The 22,758-nt window shown below is 42.3% G+C and overlaps 3 protein-coding genes across 5 annotated transcripts in view; 2 read left to right on the top strand and 1 right to left on the bottom strand.

Annotated features, from left to right (window-relative positions):
* Positions 1 to 2,087: 2,087 nt before the first annotated feature.
* On the bottom strand, positions 2,088 to 15,399 carry LOC104959577 (uncharacterized). Of its 3 annotated transcripts, XM_010787485.1 has the most exons (8): positions 12,977 to 14,524; positions 12,720 to 12,883; positions 12,026 to 12,351; positions 11,850 to 11,914; positions 10,084 to 10,241; positions 8,968 to 9,456; positions 5,056 to 6,500; positions 2,088 to 3,878 (listed from the first exon to the last, which is right to left on the bottom strand). In XM_010787485.1, the coding sequence occupies exons 1-8, from the start codon at positions 14,101 to 14,103 to the stop codon at positions 3,222 to 3,224; spliced, it is 4,431 nt and encodes a 1,476-aa protein (XP_010785787.1). In that variant the 5' UTR covers positions 14,104 to 14,524; the 3' UTR covers positions 2,088 to 3,221. The 3 variants fall into 3 exon arrangements, with proteins under 3 accessions (XP_010785787.1, XP_010785795.1, XP_010785803.1); XM_010787493.1 differs by lacking the exons at positions 12,720 to 12,883; positions 12,977 to 14,524 and adding an exon at positions 15,110 to 15,399; XM_010787501.1 differs by lacking the exon at positions 12,720 to 12,883 and having other exon boundaries at positions 14,418 to 14,524.
* An 849-nt stretch (positions 15,400 to 16,248) lies between these two features.
* The window catches only part of LOC104959560 (nocturnin-like), a 19,536-nt gene continuing 13,026 nt past the window's right edge, over positions 16,249 to 22,758 (top strand). Inside the window, exons 1-2 of the mRNA XM_010787476.1 lie at positions 16,249 to 16,365; positions 20,275 to 20,529. The gene's annotated coding sequence lies outside the window, so the exon portion shown is untranslated. The remainder of the gene's footprint in view (positions 16,366 to 20,274; positions 20,530 to 22,758) is intronic.
* On the top strand, positions 17,216 to 18,968 carry ccdc175 (coiled-coil domain containing 175). Its single transcript, XM_010787458.1, has one exon. It carries the CDS (start codon positions 17,225 to 17,227, stop codon positions 18,941 to 18,943), a length of 1,719 nt encoding a protein of 572 aa, XP_010785760.1. The 5' UTR covers positions 17,216 to 17,224; the 3' UTR covers positions 18,944 to 18,968.

Raw genomic sequence — 22,758 nt, 5'->3', positions numbered from 1 at the left:
CAAGGTGCTCAGAGATCAGCGAACACAAAACAGTGTACGGTGCCTTGCTCAAGGGCAAGGTGAACTGCACCTCTCCAAGTAGCAGTCCACACTCCATAATTGGGTCTGGTCGGGGACTTGAACCGGCGACCCTACGGCTCACAGTCCAAGCCCCTACTGACTGAGCCACTGCCGGACGTGATGCGCAGCCATGCGACTATAATGTAGTTTGTTTATAGCCTAACGTTGTTTTTTTATTTCGGCCAATTGCAAAATGGTGTTGAGATTATCCTGCTGAAATAATCGTAAAAGCATGATTGACATATGTGGGCCACAAAGCTTATGTTGTGCAATATACCGAAATCCAATGGGGGAATATCATTTCTTTTTGATGCTAACATCTGCACCACTCTACTAAATGAAATCCTGATAAGCTTCACTACAGTTTGAGCTACTGACTGACTACAGTCCTTCCCACAGACTAAGAGCTGCACATGTTTTGGTTTAGCATATGTGCTAAATAGCATGTTTATTTTTGTCAGTTTTCCAGCGTGTCACTTCGGGAAGCTGTACGGCCTGCTGATGGCCCTTTCTGCTATCATCTCCCTGCTGCAGTACCCCTGCTTCGCCCTGGTCAAAGGAGCTCTGCACGGAGACCCCTTCTTGGTAGGTGCTCAAGAAGTAACTTTGCAGAAGTGTCGATGGAATATCAAATCTTCGTCGGGGGCCACATAGTCAGCAGTGACATACAGTATCAAGTGTAGTGAAATATTGTGACTGACCTTTGACTAATGGATGTTGTGTTACAGGTGGACGCTGCTCTCAGCCTCCTCAGTTTGCTGGTGTTCATACATCCTCTCTACGTATTCATCCACTGCAGGAAAGTAGCACGCCAAAGGGAGGACAACACTCAGTGACAATAACGGCTCCAAAATGGCCGAAGCCGAGTTCTAGAAATAGTGTTTGTCCGTCTGTCTAAGTTTTATACGTTTCACAGCAAGAAAAAAAATTCTCTTTTCATTACCCATTTTTGTATAACTATTTTTTCTTAACTAAATTTTTCAAATGTTTTTTATAATTCAAAACAGATTCAGTTTAATATAAAAATGTTGTTATTGATCAACTGTTTGTAACAATTTATTGACATTTTGAGTGCTCTGTCTACAGACATTTTTAAGCTTTAAATATAGATTCATATGTCCACTTATTTGTATAACCACAGTATACGATACATTTATTTAAAAAAAATACTACTGAACTTTCTGTTATGTTTATAAACCGTGGATAATTCATGATTCATATGGTGATATATTTTATTTTTTTAAAAGGACAGATAAAAAGACATGTATATCTACATTACAGTGTTACGTTAAAAAAAAAAGACAGTTTTCTTGCACTTTCTTGATTAAGAGAAGTCTTCAAAAACATTACAGTCTCCAACGATACAGACATTCTGCTGATAAGCTTCAATCGTTTTTAAGCTACGGCTGGTAACTTTATTAAAGGTTTTACCTTTAATCTTAGGTACAGTACAGTCAGTGTCACAGTTTCAACAAATATATCCAAAAGTTCCTTTTCATAAACTACAAATTGAAGCTGTAGATTCAATAGAGTGCAATGTATTCATCGTCAAACTATGTTAGTGTTTAAAATGTTTGGCTTTCCTTACTAAAAATAAATCGAAGAGGTAGCTGAAATATAAACAACTTCCAATCAAGTTATTTTTTTATCTTCAAAATATTTTCCTTTTTTAAATTTATTTTATGATCACTTGAACCATTATTTAAGTTTTACTGATAAAAGAAGGAGCACCAAGTAAGGTAATACCTCATTTCCACCTCATGGTTTGGCTGTACTCACTTCTGGTACCAGGGTTGCGGTCGAATAGTCCAAGAATCTGCTTCTATTGTCTATCCCTATCGTCTATTCCTTGACCTCTGTGTGAAACGTCACAGGGTTAAGGAATAGTGGATAGGAGAATTCAAAAGGATTTAGGTCAGAGAATTCGAACGGCACTTATCATGGCTGCCACTGAGGTACTTCCGGTCCATTTCACTTCGTTAGGAAGGTTCCTAAGCAAAACGGACTATTCGACTGCAACCCTGGTATTTTCGTTTTTCCCTGCAGGTAGTAGTAGGCCATTGATATTTAAAGAGAACCGGTTTTGGGGCGGGCTCAAGCTCCCAGGAAGTGTGCCAGCTGTTGAAGCAGATTTTTGGAATGGACAGTGATACTACAACTTCGGTGTCAGTCTGTGATATCAGTTTGGCCCATTAAGACTTTTTCCTATTGACCTACATTTGGAAAGAGTGGTCTGTAAATCAGCGGTTAAAGAGCTAGATAAACTACCCAGTACAAACACTTTTATAGCCTTATATAAATCATTAGGGTCTAAAAGTTAAATGCGCTAAAAGCCGAAAAGTCATTTTCTCTCTCCATTTATTTGACTGGGCTTAAGGAAAACAACATGCTCTGTTGGCCAAAGGCCTCGGAAGATCAGGTTACTTTTTGAATCTACAGTTGCTCGATTTCTGGTTTCATGCAACACTGAGCAACTCTCAAAGGAAGTAACGGAGCCCCATCCTCCGATGCTGTAGTTCTCCTTATACATCCATGGGCATGGGTATCTCCATTTCTGGATCACTTCCTGGGTGCTTGTTGTCGGTGGGATTCTTAACCGATGGCAGTAGCAACGCTCACAAGAAAGGATGCCATCCTTTCAAATTGTGGTAGTCTTAATATAAACATCAAGGTCACTAATGGTGGTAGAGTGGCTATGTTAAAATGGCTAGATGTCCAGGGTCACCTTATCAGTGATTTTCTCTGACCAACCACTGATCTGCAGTTTTAAATTACCTTCGGCTAGTATCGGCTCAGCTTGCTTGGATCCTTGACCGAAAGAGTTCAAGGTACAATTCACAACTTTGCAAATTAAACAAAAGAAAGCAAGTAAAGTATAGCCGTGCTGTACCATGCAGTGGAAATGTGACATGTGGTCTTGAGTTTTCATTCAAAAATATTCCAACTCATAATTGAAAAAAAATATTAATGCATAAACAGCTTTACACAATGCTACTATGAAGGTCTGTCAATTGACACACAGTTATATTTGTTAGAAATAAGCATTAAGGAAAATGAATCCAAAGTGATAAGGCACTAGGTGCTACAAGGTAAGTTATATGTCGATTAGATAAGTCTCAAAAAAGGAGGCAAACATACATTTTGTGTGTTTACACAACCTTTTATATTCTGTCGTCGCTCCTAGCTAAAGCTCGCCCGCTCTCAGAGGTGGACATGTGGTTGTAATGCAGAAACAAGATGGAGTCCAAACTTTCTGGTGGAATGTTTCCTCTCTTCCTGTGCGCTGCTCCCGCCCCTTCCTGTGCAAAGTCCTGTGCGGCGCCACCTGCCACTGCGGGGGCGGCCAGGTAGGCCCGTGCAGCTGTGGCCAGCAGAGGAAACTGACCTGCCTTCATCCTCCACCACTGCAGGGGCTCCACCCCCAGCGACGCCCCCTTGTCGGCTTTGTAGGCGGACATCTCCATGTCTACAGACTCCTCCACGGAGCTCTGCCTGCTCTTCGGGGAGGAGCAGAACAGGTCTCCCAGGAGGAACTCCATCCCAGAGAGTCCTGCCTGAGGGACCGGTTCAGGACACTCGCTCTCATCCACCTCCCCCGCGTCACTCTCTTCGTCCGCACACTCCATCTCTCTGAAGTTGATGGGGCGGGACTCTTTGATGCGCTTGCTCCTCCGTAGGAAGTCGCACTCGGACTCTGGAGACCCAGGCGAAGGGCTTCTCTTGTTCTGGCTCTGCTTCTTACCCTGGCCCTTTTTCCTGTTCTCCTTTACAATCCTCACAGCCTCTTTCTTTAGCCACTCAAAAGTTGCTTCCCGCTCCTTTAAGAGAAACACAACAAGACATTTGAAATGTGTGCTCTCTCTTCACATCAATAATTAAGAAATACAGATAACGAAGGTAGTTTAAAAAGTGATTCTTTGTGGATAATGAAGTTTAATCACATTAGCACAAGAAATTGATTTGACAAAGAAAATGGGATTTCTTTAACAATGGCCCTTGACCAGAGAAATACCATAGTCAGGTGGGTAAATTGGCTTAACCAGTATTTTCCATTGAAATAAGATAATATGTGCACGTGGTAAATTCATGTGGAATAATTTGCTGTCCGCTGTTGTCGTGTAATACCTTTTTACTTAAGATTATTTAGTAAAGAAAAGTGTTCGGCGCATATATCATATTCAAAATGGCAAAGTAAAAATACAATTTAAATGTAATAATATAATCCAAATAAAATATTCTTTGTGATATTTTAAAATAAGGTACTTTTAAAATAAAATACTCTTACAGTCTAGGCGGCTATACTATTTAATATTTCTCATTATTTTGTGACATTTTCAGGTTCAGTCTTTTTTTAATTGAGCAAATGCCACTTCTATTTGCATGAAACCAACAATAAATACAAAATGTACATCTTCAAAAACCTGATTCATGCTTTAAAAAAAGAATTATAATTTTTAATTGGCACAGGCACAATTCAGGAATATGTATATTTAAAATATAAATGGAAATGATCCATCTGAAACCAGAGCCCAGTCTGCTCTCATTGGTTAGGTGGCTCTGTTGCAACTGGTCAACTGCTTGAAGATGTCCCGCCTCTTAGCCTATCATGTACAATGTGAAAGAGCGTCAGCCAATAAAAGCGCAAGTTGGACTCCTGACTCCAATGGTGGTGTTTCAGGCAGTGGGGGGGACTTTGGGATGTTATCCTTTGCTGACTATTTACATTAGGACCTCTTTAAAACCCTGGCTTACATGAAATGTTCAGTATCAGAAGTCTGACCCTGCTTTAAGAAGGTATGTGATATTCAGAGGGTGGTATATCACTGGGAAGGACCAAGGGCTGGAATCAAAAAGCTGGGCATAAAAAACGTCACTGCTTCACTGTAATTGTTGTGCATATAAAGAGCTTGAACATATAGCGTGCCACTGTTATTATCGTATGCAAACGTGGCTAGCAAAAAGCTTGAAGCGTAGTGTCAGTAGCTCTAGACTCACCTTGTCGTCCATGAAGCGCAGACCATGGAACTGGGGGTCGAGGGCACATGCCACACACAGAACCTTGTTGACCATAGGGTTGTCGTAACAACTCGCCAAGTTGCGCCTCATCATCCTCTTCACTTCCTTCACGATGGATGACGACTCCCCCGGCAGCAGCACGAGGTGGCGGGAGAGCAGGCCCGTGAGGATGGGCTTGACTAGGGACAGTCGGGGGAACGCCTCCTTGGCCAGAGTCCGACACGCCACGTCCAGAGGTTTGAGGACCAAACAAAGGTCCTCCAGAACCTTCCATTCAAAGTGCAGAGACGATGAGTTGGCGTGGCTGCTGCGGAACGAACTGGATTCTGAACCGGTGTCTTCTTTAGACAAGCCCTCGCCTTTAATCTCCTTCATCATGTCATAGAAAAGGCTCTTATATTTGACAAGGGTGCTCAGCAAAATGTACAACTTGTTCCACGTTGGCGGAAAGTGAGTCCACGACTTTAACTCTGCCTCTTCCTCTCTCGTAAGGCTTTGCGACAGAGTCTGGACGTGGTGCTCGTAAGACGTTCTGTTCCGAGCCAGGGGCAGGAACAGGGTTGCGAAAATAATCTGGAATTGGCCGAGGGTTTTGGAGATGATGGAGTGGGACATCACTTCCTCGATGCAGCCTTGCACAGCGCTGAAGAAACACGATACAGACGGTAGTCCTTCCGTAGAGTGTCCCTGCGCTTCCCGGGGTGACACAGAATCCTCCCTCTCAAGGAATGTTGTCGAGATTGGGTGAGGAATGCTGCATGCAGCCTCTGCACCTTTTTCTCTCTTCACTCGCCTCATCTTGTTTCTTCCCTCCCCTCCCAGCAGGACCAGATTAGGCTGAGAGATCCCCCACTCCTGGGCCATCACTTTCCCCTGAGCCTCCACCAAGCAAAGGTCCTCCCCACTGCTTTCCGTTAGTCTTTGTGTTGCCAGAGCCAGGTTCAGAAAACTAAAATGACAGTCTATGTAATGCACCCAGAGGGTGAGGTACCTCTCCTGTTTGCCCTGCCAGTTGTGAAACCAAACGTCCACACTTAAAGTGACAAAGTGAGGCACTTCCCTTGGCTGGTTGGGAGGTCGCCCGCGTCTCCGTGACTCAAACTCGAGAGGAGCGGTGTAGTCGGGTATCTCCTCGTTTTCGCTGCTTACTATTCTGTTGCTCAGCAGCAGAGCCAGGCTTGTCTTGCCTTTGCTGTGTTGTTCCTTCAGGAGGTGCTCCAGGTGGCCGGTTGAAAGCAGCTCCTTGTAGGCGGGCAGCAGGATGTGCATCAGCTGTTTGAAGCCGTCCCCTCCCACCACAGTGGGGGGCTGGAGGTCCTTGATGAGAAAGTTGATGATTGCATTGGTGACATGAACCGAGGAAACCAAGGGCAGTGTGCTGACCAGACCACTGTTAACCATTACTGGCTGCGAGCGCTGTTGGCCTTTTGTGAAGAAAAAAAAAGGAATACATTTTTCAATTAGTAAAAAGGCTTCAACAGTTTTACACATTTACAAAGCTGTAGATCGATCTTTAACTACACTAGGGAGTTGAAGGATGTTCTCTTTTCTTGAAATGATAAAGACAGCAATAACACTATGTTGCTCACATTTTGGCCAATTAACAAACAAATAAATAAATAGATAGTAGCCAAAGACATAATGAATATCTTCCAATGCATTTCAGCACCCAGACATCTGCTCTACACACACACAACTAACAAACAGCTGAACCAACATGTTTCTCTGACCAGATATAGATATATAAATATTCCAAACAAACAAAATAAAATGAATGATACATAAGGCTTACATTTCATTTTATTTTCTGAAAATATAAAAGTTCTTTCCCAGAATATTTCCCCTTTAAGCTTTATATTATTTTTTTATCTCTTTTAAAGAGTTTCTCAACTTTTAAAAAGGCAATAAAAGTGTCAATAACCTATATAAATCTGGTACTTCTTAGTGAAATTGAGTTTGAAACACCTGCTTTAATACTACATTGAGGCTGACATTCAAGGTTTTTAAAGGGGCCCTATTATGTTAATTTTCCAGATTCATATTTGTATTTTGGGCCTCTGCCTTTTCACCCTCTGTCCGAAACCAGAGCCCGTTCTGCTCGGATTGGTTAGCTGGTCGACTCTGTTGTGATTGGTTAACCTTCTGCGGCCGATTCACCATGTTGAATCGGCTGTGGGGCTGTCGGCAAAATAAATCACTCCGATTGGCTTTTCAGCTTAGCGAATCAGTGCATGAGAAGCGAAACAGAAGTGAGGTACGCAAACAAATGATTAGGCACACACAGACGGCTATTATTTTTCATTTTCATCTCACCTTGACGCAATCATTTATTTTACATCATGGCGATCTGGAATGAAGAAACCGAAGACCAACTCGAATGGTCCAGGCGTAATTTGCTGCCACACTTCCTGCATGAGGTGGACAATAGCTTCTTCAAGTATTTAACGGACAGGACCCTGGACGATGTGGCTAATCTTTTTTTTTATTGTAGGCCTATTACTTACTATTTTTATCTTATTGTATTTTAGTCGATTGTTTACATTGTACAGTTCTACATTTGATAATAAACCACTTTTTACCGCTACTGCAAAATACAAAACTTTATTTAGTCCCTTCATACCACAGCCATTAGATATCACAACATTAGAATGAGATTACAATTAGCTATACTACAATAAAAGTCAGAAGATACAGATGTACATGATGATACATAATTTGCCTGTCAGTGTTATGATGTTGTATATTAATATAATCTTGGATTATAATTACTGATGCATGGAATCTGGTAGCAGCAGTACTTTAAGTTTGCCAGCCACAATGCTAAAATAGTTTATTTCTGCTTCAGAGAGCTGAAGTTTGTATATATCACACTGTCTGTCTTCCGGTTGTTGCCTCTTTGAATGACGAATACACCGTCTTATTTGACTTTCTCAGGACTTAAAACCGTTTTTTGGGGGCAGACCCCCACAAAGAAAAATATATATTTACACACGTAAGGTCATCATCTAAACAGTTTTTTTCATCGATTCATCCGTGAGCAGAGCATCGAGTTGGCATGCCTATAACAGATGATTCCGGTTATTACCATGTTGTTCAGCAAAACGCCTCGCAAACCTATTAAGATCTAAAGCTTCAATGCTGAGTACAGCCAAACTTGACAGTCTCTTCTCTGTCATTGTAGACCGCAAATACCTAATTCCTTCCGTCTACTTGAGTCCGAACGCTTCTCGTTTTCTGCCGTCCCGTTCAAATTAAATCGCCGCCAATCAGATTTCCACGCTCGCGCCAGGGGTTACAAGGCTTGCGTCTTGTGCTGCATTCACTTGCACTCGGACATTAGGGATTTTCTCTCATAGAAGTCCGATGAGCCACAACTTTAATTTCAAAACAAAGCTGCCAACTGGGGTGGCAGCTGGGGTGGCAAGGCTGCGGATCTACCCCTGCTTGACCGGTACTTGCTTTTGATCAAAGTCAATGCGGAAAACCCGCACTCACACAGGTAGGCGGAGGTGAAGGAATGAGCACTTATACAGCCTTTTTGGGGAGGTGGAGGAACTCGGTCTCCACAGACAGGCAAAAGTGTGCAAGAGACACTTTCTGCCAGACGCTGTCTCCTCTCTCACTTTAGGTAACTTCACAAAAAATCGATCCATGTTGCCGCTCGCACAAAGTTAGCTAAAGTTAACTAGCTAGATTTCACTGTTTCTCGTTATTTTTTTCTCACGCTATGGCGCCCCCCGGGGAGGCGCGCCTCACACTTTGAAAACCGCTGCTTTAGATCATAAAAAGCTATATAACACAGGAAAAGGAGTACCCAACAAGGCATAATATGGGTCCTTTTAATAAAGTCTTGACAACTGAAGCTGGATTACTAGGAAACTCGGTAGCTACCTGTGCTGGGATGACTCCGATCTTTGCTAGCGTCCCGTGTTTTGATGTGGTGCTTGTTGGTCAGATGGATTTGGAGATCTGCTGGTCCTCCTCCGCAGCCCACATGTTCCCGACACAGCTTACACACCCCGGTGCTCCTATCCAGAGGCCGTCCCGTCGGGTCCGGCTCAAACCCGAAGAAGAACCACGGGCTGTTCGGTAAGGTGTTCGAGTTACTCAGCAGTTTCTCTGTCCCAGGCAGGAAATCGTATAGCTTATCTAAGCACGGGGCGGGGAGGGAGATGAGGGAGGGGCCATACGTTGAATCACTGGCTGCGTCTGGGTTTGACATCGTCGTCACGTCACTGATGAGCAGCATCGGGCTCTGTGATTGGCTGTTGTCGGACCAAAGGGAGGAGCTGCTGGGTTCTGGCAGGGTGACCAGTTGGATGTCTTGCAGAAGGCGCAGGATTGTTTCTTTGTCTCCAACATCGCATTTCCCGTTGTCACCTAGATCCATCGAAACAAAAACACAAGCAGAAGACGTTGGCCAATTTTAGCAGGCTAAATGTTCAGTTTTAAAGCAACTTTAGTAAATAGGGGCCTGTGTTTAACAAAAGCAAAACTTTATCAAAACTGGTTGGTCGGCAAAATTGTTCTATTCCAATATAGGTAGTTTTAATCACGATACAGAACGTTTTCAGTTTATTAATTATATAAATAGTCTATATGTATTTACCAAATGGTAAACAACTTTTTTAAATACTGTGTGATTGAAATACCTTTAAAAGTAAAGAGCATTCTTGTCATTTAATCAGATATTTTTGAGAAATGTGAGACTTGTATGTGCTTTTCTTTCAACTGATTTATTTTAAATAAAGGAGACTTGGGTTTTACTGCGGGTGCTTAAAAGGATATTTTGATATAGTTTTGTTGTTGTTAAATGTGCCCTCCTTGTACTTAGAGCGTTATCTCATATTTGCTCGTTGTGGATGCAAGAATGAAGATTATACAGTAATTGATATATACAACTGGTTATTTTTGGGGTGTAGTATTTATTAAACACGTAAGGAATTATAATTACAGTTCAATTTGGGTCTGTTGTCAGTTGAAAATACTGTTGACTGTGGAACTCACCCGTCCCCAGGCCCAGCAGGGCGGCATAGTCCTTTCCGATCGAGACCTTGAGCTCTGCTCCCTCCATGATGGGCTGGGAGACCCTGTAGTAGATGTGGCGGTAGAACTGGAAGATAACCAGGTTGCGTTCCTCCTCGTTGCTGGTATACGTTACATACCTGAAATAAAGAGCAAACATTAAGAGAGGGAGACAATCTCTGTCAGACAAACACTCTGATTTAAAAGAGTATAGATGCACAAAATATTAAGGTTTTTGACATTTTTACAAAAAAAGCAATTTTGCTAGAGTTGTTTACATAGCTAACACAAATGTATACTTGGTTATTACTTGTGTTTACATTCAAAATAAGATTTTTCTCCGACCGTGGCTGACTTGTTTGACCGTGAGAATGAAGTCTCCGTCTTTCATAAGATAAGGTTTCCTTTATTGATCCCAATTTGGGAAATGTTTTTCGTCAGCAGAACGTAAACAAGGCATTGCACATGATGTGAAAATGAAAAAGGGGAAAGAAAGAAACAAAAATAAGCAGTACCTTTTACATCCTTGTGCCCCTTGATTAGTTATATTATGTTTGTATGCTGCATGTGTGCAAAAAGGTTTTAGCTTTCGACCTGAAGTGAATTTTTCGGTTTTAATTTGTGATGTGTGCCATGATGTGAAAGCACTAAAAGCTGTTGGTGTATAAAAAGTGCTATACAAATAAAGCTTTATTATTATTAACTATAAACATCTCAAAATTAAAACATAAAAATAAAGAGTAAAATATATACATATTGACAATGAAAGATATCTGTACAATATACATTTAAAGGTGGGGTAGGTAAGTTTCAGAAACCGGCTCGAGTGCACTAAAATTTGAAAGTACACAGCCAAAAAGAATCCGCCCCTTCCTTCAGACTTCCTTACAGAGCACCTCCTCCGCGAGAGCAGGCTGCAGTAACGTTACATATCAGGCAAAGCTAAACACATCTAGGTTAGCAATACTACACAGCCAAAGCAACTCCGATATTGACTCTGGTTTGACTTCTCCTAGTTTCCACTTTCTTGTTCTTAATTTGCTCCGTTACATTTTTTCTTTTGCGACCAGTAGACGATGTTGAACCTAACTCTGCCATGGTGAAAGTGGCCGCCTGTTGCTGGCGAGTCGCTGCAATGCACGCCCAATGAGGGCACGAGATAAATTTGTGCGTGCACGAGATGGAAGGCTGACAGACAGGGCGGCAATTCAATTGGTTGTAGTTTTTACAGTATTACGGGTTCCACAGATGACATTTTTTTATGGATTTTTTGTCAAAGCACTTAAGATATTCATTGCTATCGGGATGTTAAGAGCATTCCATGGAATATAACAAAAAGTGTATCTCAAGCCGGTTTCTGAAACTTACCTACCCCACCTTTAAGGGTGCCAATTCCTTCAACCACATTCTTGAATTTATATATAGGCCTGTCAACAAATCTGTTCCAACCAATAATTCATTTCAGTGTGTTTCTCCTTCAAACAAAAATGTGGGCTTTCTTTGGAGCATGCATCTCTAGTTGGTTTGAATACGACGCACTTAGCCGACTGTAAACAGGAATCTGTATGGACCAATTAAGATTCAAAACATTTCCTAAAACCGAAATAATATCAGCGTATCTAACTTGTGTTGGATAGTGTGAATGTGCATGTAAACGTAGACCTTGTCTGGGTTATTATTAAACAACAATACACAAAAGAGACAGGAAACCATTTTTTAAGAGATAAACATTACTGGATGCTGCTCACCTCATCCAATTAGACTTGCTTTCATCAGATGCATCGATGTAGACAAAAGAGGCATCATCCCGGATCTGGAAAAGGGAGCAAACTATTTCAATATAAACATTCCTGCTGGTTATCAAGTCACAAATTCCATATAAGTGATTAAAAATGGGATTGCATCTCAAAAAGTGTTTACTCACAGCCCAGGCGTATTTGAGGTTGGTCGGCATTTGTCCTTTGCACACTTCTCCAACGAAGGGCCCAAACATGACTCCCTTCTGCAGGTGACACTTGGCGTACACTTTGATCTCTTCCATCTGGTCTTCGCAGGCAGAACCAGACATTCCAGACGCAACATTTTCGCACATGCACAGGCAGGAGGGCAGGGACAGCGCTGCCCGGGAGGGACCGCCATCGAGCCACGGCTCCCCAGGAGGCAACACGGCGTCCGGAATGTAGTTGGAGTGTGAAGCACTGTGGAGGAGCGGGAAATCCTCCAAGAAATCTTCATTGTTTATTTCCAAACCTGAAGAAACAAACGGTTGAGAAATAGTTACGGTAATGTTATTAAAAACGGGGAGGACTACATTTTCATGGAGCTGTTTTGTATAGGCACAACATTTATGGAATAAGGCCACAATTGGCAATAATAGTAAATAGAGAGGATGTTGCAGCATAAGAAGGTGATGCTACTTTACTACATAGTAGGTACACAATATTTTGGATATTTATTGCAAAGACAGAAGGTTTGGGTTTGTTTTTATCCTTTTATTTCATTCCCCCACCAAAGAAAAAAAACGTTATTAGAGCGTCTTGTATCCAGCATCACCGTTAATCATTGGGACATCTATCTGAACGTTTCACACAGAATGCATTTATTAAAATATTGAATACTTGGCGGCCGTGGTGTAGATTTTGACTGATCTTCTATTAAAGGCGCCCCCTTATCTAGTGGCAGTCCTGCCGGGCAGTTTGAATCGATCTTCGGCAATATCTTCCTCAGTGGCTTAGGGACCCCGGGGGGTGGCGCCTGGAGAATTTGGATTGTGATTTCAGTCCTGTTATAAGAAAAAAAATATTTATGTTATTTCAGTAGCTGTTCTTGGGTATTTGTAGATTACATTATCAACAGGTGAAGGACCGTATCTTACCTTCGCACAGTAGTTTGTGGAATAACAGGAATAATTGCTGCCGCCTCCATTTCTGCATCACACAGTAATTGAAACGGTGTGGTGCTGATGCAGTGATTGGTGTAGACGGTTGACGTGCATGCTTCTTTGGACATGCGGGACAACATTGCGCCAAGAGAATTGACTCCTAGGGGGACGTGGCTGTACCAAATCTGATCTGTAGGTTCTTTCTTAAGTTGCAAGTAAAGGTCGACAGCTTTGGGCGGAAACTTGCTGATGTACTTTAAAAGAGAAGTCACGGGACAGAATTCATTGCCTGGTTTCTCAAACATAGAACTTGTTTCCTTCTCATTATGAGTTTTTGCTTCGTCTGGTAGGGATAAAGTTAGGTATCGGAGTCCTTTCCCGTCTTGCCTGAGTACAAATGAATCTTTTCTCAGCTTCCTGTTGGCTTGCTTCCCTCTGCGGCCGAAATGTACCTGAATATCAAACCAGACTTTGTTCAGGAGTCCCTTTGGAGTGCTGGTGTCCATTGCTTTTGAGCGTCTGAGGATGAGGATGTCATCAGGAGACAGCGTTGGGTGGGGTGAGGACATGTCTAAACCAGACTTCCTTATTTTCCTCAGCACGCCCAGGAACACCTTGTTTGCTGAGGTGAACTCCACATCTCTCATTATGTTCACAGGGCGATTAAGAGGAGGAATTTTGAAGACGCGGTTAAGTCCGGCTCTCAGGGCGAGGTAACTACAAATCCCATACAGCTCTCCTTTGCTGTTTCGTAATGATCCGTAATATCTCCTCAGCAGAGTGTTCAGCTCGGTTTTATACACAGTGGCCAGGTCCACCTGCAGCCCCTGGGACTCCAACCAGCAAGTGAAGGATCTCACAGCCCATCGTGTCTGCTTCTGTGCAAGCTTACTTATTTCACCCATGCTCTCTTCAAGTTCATCCAGTTCCAAGTCTAACAGCATAACTTGTCTAGAAATCTCAGCAGGATTTAGCACACACTCTTCCTCTTCTTCTTCATCTTCCTCTGACTCATACTCTTCTTTCACAATGACCTTCTCTTTGGTTTCCACTTGACACAAATCCATTTTTTCACAGGAATCCTTCAGATCTGCATTCATAGTGTTAGCTGTTAGCTCCATTAGCTATAAATGTTTATATTTTATGTTAAACGAGGCGTTGTTTGGGTTTGACAGTGTTAGCAACGCGCGGAGTGATACAGTTGAAGTAGTCCGTTTTTTCCAGTGCAAAACGCCGATTATAGCACAGTCATTATCAGCTTGTTTTGAAGAGACGGGATAACGGAACGATAAAAGATGGCGGCTCTGAGTGGCCAGTCACTGCACCAACTCCAGTGCTGTTGTTTATTGCAGGATATCAGAACAGCGGGAGAATAGCAACATATCGACCAATCCATAAATTATATTTTGAATAACAAAATATTCCCAAATGTTACCTTAGGCTCTTTAGCGTACAACGGATTTAGTTAATGTAGGTGATGCCATAGCAACAAACAACAACGGCTTAAAACGGACTGCCGTAAACAGACTTTTAGCAGTGGGGTCGTGGTCCCTTTGCGCATGCGTACAAGTATATATGGAAGGTTTACAGATGTTTGTTTATACTCACTGCCACACGGAAACTATGGTCCCTTAATGTGACATGGAACTTACTTTATGTATTAAAGAGCCTGACATTTAGTAATTCCCTTGTTTAAAAAACAGATATATTTACGGTTTTACTTGCAAAAACGTGTGGGTCGGTGTTACTTAATAGACTCTGAGTGTAAGCGACTGTCTTGATTTTTGTACACTCTTTGATTGTGTCCGATACATAGGTCCGATACAATCTCACTGCATGATTGGAAATAAAGGTTGCATTCAAAGAAGTAACACACTAAATACATTGACATCAGTCGGTCTAATTGTTCCTTTAACTTATACAATTATATCTGTGCTCCCACGTGGTTGAACGTCTGCATTCATTACAATGCATCTTTAAAACCCACACTAATGCACCACTGCAATTGTGTTTTGTCAGTTTAAAAGGGCATGGATAAAATCATCAGTGGTCAATGCAAGAAGAATGAAATGTGATGCACTCTTTGGATACAATGTATTTGCAGTGAAAACTTTGCAATTGGTATACCTTGAGGCTCAAACAAAAGTCCAGAGGTTGTGGAAGAAGGGGTCTCAAAAAAATCAGCACGATGTCGACGCTTCAGATGACTTCTTAAATTCGTGGTATTTCCACCTTTTACAAGGACTATTTTTCGGCAAAGACGACAAATAGCCTCCCCGGAATTCAAAGGTTGTCCCCTTTCATCTGCTTTCAAGCCGAAGTACATCCACACGACTGACTTGCTTCTTGGTTTACAGACGAGATCCATGTTTTGCTGAAACTTCTCTGCTCTCGCTGCAGGCTGAGGCTGTCCGCTGGACTGCTGCTTGTTGCAGCACTGCCACAGGAGTTATGCTGGATAGAAAGGACATTACCCGGAAAATGTATTCAATTATTTTGAGCACAATTTAAAATATAATTCTAAACGTGTGTCGATGACAATGAGATCATTATTTAGGCTACACATACAAACAGCCGCCGTGCATAAATGTGAAAACAGAAGGAAATTGTGAGATAATCTAGATTTTAAAGTGGATACAATTTCCATCTTCTTAATATATTTTGTGACATGCACAAATGCTAAGCACACTCTACTTTCAGGGGCTTTTAGGAAATAAAACAATAGGATGACATGCATTGAATCGGTTTCTACCTATGGTTTCTACCTGCTCTATTTCTATGCTTTCTACGTCATTTTCTGTAGACCGACGACAACATACTGCGACATGTCAGGGTTGCCAGGTTCTGTTGTCAATAGACCTCACAAACTCCAAACTCAGACACAGTATGATGGCAATTAATGACTCTTTATGAAGAACATACTACCTCAGAATAATATGTATTATATTGGATTATTGATAGTAGTTGGAACTGATTGCTTCTAATCACAGAATCCCTTGATCTTAATATATAACAATATGTCACAATGTCTTAGTAAAATAAAGTAATTACAATATTACCCATTGAAATGTAATAATAGAGGTAGGGTTTGTTGTAGGAAGAGTAAATGCACAAGTATAGTTCAAGTGCCTCAGATTACATTACATTAAAAACTAAATGTACTTAACTATGTTACTTTCCACCACTGATGAAAGTACGTGAAATCTCGAAATCTGGCAACACATGGGCACGTGTTCCTGATGCTGCCATCTACAGTTTGAGGTTAATCATACCGGATGAGTTCATGGAGGCATGAGGAGTCTGATTTTTGCCTTCCAGTTATACAAACATCTGGAAAGCCGAGGTTCTTTACAAGGGCCGGCTCGGTGTCAACTGCAAATCAGGTAACCACTAAACCCGATATTTTTTTTTTGTATTTGCAGGCCAGAAGTCGCTCTTTGGTATGACCTCACATTATGCTTATGCTTCAATTTCGAAGCTCACTGGACTTTATCCTAAGTCATAGCTTCATCTCAACGTAACGTTAGTTTCTTTTGGTAAATTAAGCTTTTAGTGGCCGAAAATGTGTTATTTCCTCGTTCCGACAGTTAGCCCAGCCAGTGCTAACAGCATTGTGGTCCTGCGGACTTGCCGTAGCTGTCTTCTTTGTGGTGGGGTAGGGGTTGCCATGGCATCCTCACTCACAAGTTATCGATAGTAGAAACTGAATTTTGAACCGCAGACACAGCATTGAGCGTGAGCACACATAAGAAAGAAATGGCTTCTTGCCTGGTTCCCGACTTCCCGGCCGTCATGGTGGCTCTGGAGCATTTAAAGGAGCTGGACGAACAGCTAAAAGAGGAGAGAGTACCTTTCTTACCTGAAGCCAGCATCAACCTGAGGGAGATAACGGCATCGATCACTGAACTGGAGGCTGACCGTCGTGCCTCTCATGAACATCTAGAGGTGGAAACCATAGAAAACAGCAAGCTAAGACAAAAAATTAACAAGATAAGAGAACGTATGAGACAGGAAATCGTGGCGGGTGTAGCAGCAGCCCGGGCATCTAACGCTGAGGAGATTGAGAAGCTGCACAAAGACCTCAAGTCAGTTTGCCAGCTGCAGGAAGTCACTGTGAAGAGGGATGAAGTCCTCTTGAGCCAGAACAAAGCACTGCACCCAGAGCTAGAGCAAGTGAAGGCTTGGCACAAAGAGATCATAGCAGCTCAGAATGATCAAATCACCTTAAAGTATGGCCTGCAGATGCAGCTGGATCAAACACGTGATTGCATTGAGGATCTGAAGTCCTGCATCGCTGCTGTCGAACAGGATACAATAACACTGCAGCAGAAGACGGTGCTGGGGAGGGAGTCCTTCTCTGTGAGAAAAGATAAGTTGTCCGAAGAGGTGGACCAAGTTGATGAGAAAATTAAACAGCAGAAGCAGGTGGTCAGGAGGAGCAGAATAGAGTCGGACGGACTTAATGACAGGAAACAAAAAACCCACAATCATCTGGGAGAGCTCATGATGGACATGGCCAAGCTAGAGAGCAACTTACGAAGACTGGAAGCCTCTCGGTGCCAGAACGAGAAACGGCTGCAGGTGGACAGCCAAAAGCATCAAGAGTTGAGGCAACAGAGAGAAACGCTGCAGAAGGAGTTGCTTGAGTTAGGGGAAGCCTTTAGCAACACCGTCCAGGGTCTTAAAGAGGACATATCCACGGTGGAAGGTACAATGGAGAAGGGTCGAGAATCCAGATTGTGCTGTCAAAACTCCCTGTCACAAATCTTTGAGATATTCAAGTGTCAGCGCGAAGAAGAGAATGAAGTGAGGGCCGAGCATTTCCACGTGTTGCAGCAGCTGGAGAGATCCAAGCTGCAGCTGGAGGAGCGCATCGCCTCCGTGGTCAGACACGGCAAGGAGATCAAAGAGATGGACAAGCAGATCCGAGAGCTCCTGGAAACGGACACAATCACAAAGCGCGTGTTTGAGAGGAATCAGGAAGAGCTGTGCGACAACGTGGATACTGAGAAGAAGAACATTGAACGTTGCGAGGAGGAAAAGAGGCTGACGATGAGGCTCACGCATGAGACGAAGACCAAGCAGGAGGAGCACGTGGCGAAGATGACCTCTGACACCAGCGACACCAGGAGGAGATACCGGGAGCTTCGACAAGAGGAGGCCGCGCTCCACAAGCGTCACCCCAAGAGCACAAATGCGGACTTGCTTATGAGCCACATGACCCAATGTGAGGTGGAGTTCAGACAAGAAGAGACTACATGCCATGAGGAAATAGAGCAGTGCCTCATGGAGGTAGCAACTATCAACATTAGCCATGAAGACAAGCAGAGGGAACTGGAGGAGGAAGAGGAAATGTTGAAGGACGTGGCGGCAAAGTGGAATGAAGAGCAACCCAGGCACCAGAGGCTGAAGACTCTGACCTCTGAGCTGAGGAGGAAGAGGAGCGAGCTGGAGCTGACAATCCAGTCGCTGAAAGAGGAAGCTGGGTCTCTGCTGCAGCCTAAAGAGGAGATGAAGGCCGAGCTGGAGGCGATGAGAAAAAGCTACATGGACGTGCTCGGAACACAAACCTCAGAGATGACAGCTGTGGAGATAAGCGTCTACGACAATAGCGTGAAACTGGAGCAGGTCAGCACGGAGAACAGCCGGCTGCACCTCGCTATCCAGCAGATGACGGAGGATGTCATCGAAGCCAGGGAGGACAAAGAGCGATACTGGCAGGAGGTTCAGCAGTTGGAGCGGAACACAAAGACCTTGTTTGAGAGCTTACAGGACGCATGGAGAGTGGATTTACAGACGACCCAGGACTGTCAGAACGGCGACAGTGTTCTGCTGGAGTCCATAAGCGGCGTGTTGAACCACCTGAAGACCAGGAGACAACAGTTAGGCACCATCAGCACACACCTACATTGTGTCATGCTGGACTTCAGCAAGCGGGTGGGGGGGATACATCCACTGTAGAACAGCAGAGCTAGTGTCTCTGAGCACTGTGCATTGAATTCTCAATGTTGTTGTTTAATTGACATTTGAAAGAAGAATAAAGATCACAGCAAATAAAATGGGTTATAAGGTGTTGTCTCTTAATTTAATTTTAATTTCAGGCTCATATCCACGAGTAGACTTCAGTAAAAGGCATCCATATAGACATATTCAGTTTCTAATACAGCATGTAATAAACTTTATAGTACCTGTATTACCAATAGTTTTTATCATCGATTAAACGGCCCAGATTCTTCTTGAATAATCGTTAAGAATATCAAAAAACTTTGGAATAGTGAAAGAGGTCGATAGCAGTTTCTTAAAGTCCAAGGTGATGTCTTTAAATGTCTTGTTTTTTATCCCGAAACCCAAAGATATTCACTTTAATGTGATTATAAAAAAGAGGAAAGTATCAGTATCGTATTCCATTTTTGCCTCAGAAATTCATTGTAATTAATCATTTTTAATCAAATATCATAATAGTTGGCATTACTCATCAATGAAACGCTAAGTCGACTAATCGTTGCAGCTCTACTAACTCTCTATATTAACATTTTATATTTGAAGTAATGGTGGATGTTCAGACATTTCTTTTGACTTGAACATGATTCATTTCTTCATTGGGTCATTCTGATGCCAATTTACCAAGAGCTCCCTTTAAACAATTCATGTGACATGTGATTTAGTTCATGGAGCCTTTGCAACATATTTTAGATTTGTTTAGTAACACATTTGATTATTGTTAATGTATCTCTGCCTCACCAGCTCCTACTTTTTCACTGGATTTGGTTGGAATTGGTAGTTTACATCCAAAAACTGTTTTTGGAAAATGTGTGTATGTAGTAAATTAAACTGTTTTGGAATGCTTACAGTAATCAAATGAGTTTGAACAAATGAATCAAACAAAATCAAAAAATAGTTTTCAAATACATCCACTAATTGTAAACTTCTTGAAACCAAATGTTTATTATAATAAAATATATTTGCAGTATAATAATGTTTACGGAGCTTGCTTGATGAAAACATTTTTTTTCATTACATAATGCTCAAATAGTAAAAGGATATAAACGCCTTTATTACTTCATACTATGTATATACTTTTAGTAACAAAACTACATGTTTGAAGAATACAGTATTTCCACAAATTCCCAACCAGTTTTTCTTATTTTAACTTTACTAAGAAGTGTTCAAAAAAAGAATAAAAGAGTTGCATGTAAACATTATAACATTCCCTCTGCCTGTTACATCCATCAGCTGCCATGTTGATTTTCAGCTTGTAAATATAATTAAACTCAGCTTTTCTTTCTCTGCAGGTTGTTAACAGTTAGACCCTCGCTCCTACCAGCAGGTGGCAGAGGAGACCAGCTCTCTCTCACCTGTGACCTTCCTCTGCAGCTAGAGGGGTCAAACAACCACCCCCTTCCCTCAAAACAGAAACACTACGTTCCCGTCGCCTGTGTCGAACACTATTATGGACCACACAGAGGCAGAGAAAGTAGGCTGAAACACAAGGCAGCAGCTGCAGACGTGGAGCTGGAGGAAATCAGCTGTTATTTCCAGTAAAGAAGGTAAGTCTTTGAAGTAAACTTTGCCTGCTACGTCATAAGATATATTTGGGGCTAACAACAGGCTATATATATACATATATCTCTTTATTTTCCTCCTGCTGCTTTAAAGTTAGGCCTTTTGAGTAATGTAATGTTTTATATTTTGGTCACACAAGATATCATCTTTTCATAGCAAAATGACTGTTGTAAAAACAGTTTTTATGTCAAATGAAATCATAAATATCCAAGTCTAATGTCTACTGAAGCCTTTATAGAGAAGACGCAAATTAGCTGCTTTTAGCAAGTATAATGAAACTAAAATAGAAGTCATAATTCCCTCTGAAACATCACCTTCTAACTGGATTTATTAATCGTAAAATTATCTCCCTGTTTGTTCACAACTAAAAGAAAATGCCACTTACTTTACTAATGCATAATGTATGTGTTATGTGGGTTGGGTGGCTCCTTAGACCCCATTTACACGGGAACGTTTGCGTTTACGCACCAAATTCGTTTTCAAAAAGTCTTCCGTTCACACGCATTCGGCTCATTTAACGTGTCCGTTCACACAAGACCAATGGAAACTCTGTAGTACATATGCCGGGCCTGTTGTGGCGCTGTACTTCTGCACGAGACCGCTCAGGAGCGCTGGAGGCGCTGTAGTATATATGCCGGGCCTGTAAGTGGCGTAGTAACTTCCGCCACAAAGTACACCAAAAGCAGCGAAGAAGACCCCTGAGCATGGTTGCCATTGTTGCCCTTCTGTTTATGCCCCGCTGTGGATTTAGCAACATGTAGTTCATGTAATTCTCCATGTCCACTTGTTGCTGATGGTTTTGGTAGAGCAGGGGTTCCCAAAGTGGGGGTCGCGAGACCCCGACGGGGGGGTCGCGAGATAATTTCAGAATCCTCTTGATGTGACCCCTGAGGTGTTTTAAAAAATATTAGGGCCGGGACTTTAACGCGTTAATTAAGATTAATTAATTACACAAAAATTAACGCATTTTAATCGCACTTATTTTTGCACCGCGGAACGTTTCTCACTGGATGAGTTTCAGGGGTACCGATTATACTGGAGCACCAACTAACGTTCATGACTTCAAACAACAACAAACCACAGTGAACAATAGTCAAACGTGAACGAACAAGCTGATGAGACCGCTTTGGTTGGCCCCGTGGATGGGACATTTTGTTTTAAAAAACGGACGGATGGAAGCATCGATAAGAGCACGGTTGTTTGCAAATTATGCAAAAAGGAATTTGCGTATCACCGCAGCACATCAAGCCTCAAGTATCACCTCAATGCAAAACCTATAGCAGCTAGCGTGGAAGCTAGCGTGGACGTTAGCCCGACTCGGAGTACAAGGACCCACACCCAATTCGCGTTGAGTGGCCTATGCAACAGAGAGATTTTATTTTTCATCAGGATATTGGAAGAATAGGAGGGATTGAGGTCAATCACTGGCACTTTTTTATTTTATTTTAAATGGTACAGTACACTTTATGTTGAACTATTTATTATGTTGTTGGTGCAACTGGCACTTTATGTTGAACTGTTTATTGTTTTGGCCAAGGTTATTGAGAGAGTTGGACTGAAATTGATTAGATTTTTTAAATCAACTGTTGGTAAATCAACAAAGTCTGTTATGGCCTCTGAAGCAACAGAGAGATGTTTTCTAATAGTCAGGGTTTCCAATGTTCTGAATGTACTTGAAAGTATTAGAAAACATCTCGTGGACCTCAGAGCGCCATTATCCGAGATTTGTTGACGATTCTCCAGTTCGATATATAAAAAAATCGTAATCACAGTTTCAGCACAGTCCAACTCGCTCTCAACTACCTTGCGCCAAAACAATAAACAGCGGTTACTAAGAAGCCTCAGCCTCATATAGCCACCAGAACAACGTAATAGAATAGTTTCAACATAAAGTTACCATTTAAAAGGTCAACTAAAGAGATTGCCAGTGGATGTCGGCATAGCCTACAATCCCCTCCTATTCTGCTCTATGATATCCTGATGAAAAATAAAATAATCTCTCATGTTGCCATAGGGCCACTGGTTTGATCAACGCGAATTGTGGTGTGGTGTCTATGTATCCGAGGTCGGCATATGTCCGCAGCTAACTTCCAGGCGGCGCTAGGTGCTTATATGTTTTTGCATTTCGGTGATACTGAGGCTTGATGCTGCTGCGAGAGCTGATAATGCCAATAAGGTTCAGCACAGGGAGTCTCTCGACATAAGGTATCGCT

The sequence above is a fragment of the Notothenia coriiceps genome, unplaced genomic scaffold, assembly GCF_000735185.1.
Source record: "Notothenia coriiceps isolate Sejong01 unplaced genomic scaffold, NC01 NC01_scaffold00001173, whole genome shotgun sequence".
NCBI lineage: Eukaryota > Metazoa > Chordata > Actinopteri > Perciformes > Nototheniidae > Notothenia > Notothenia coriiceps.
The sequence above is the reverse complement of the archived record's forward strand: the minus strand, read 5'-3'. Positions and strand labels throughout refer to the sequence as shown.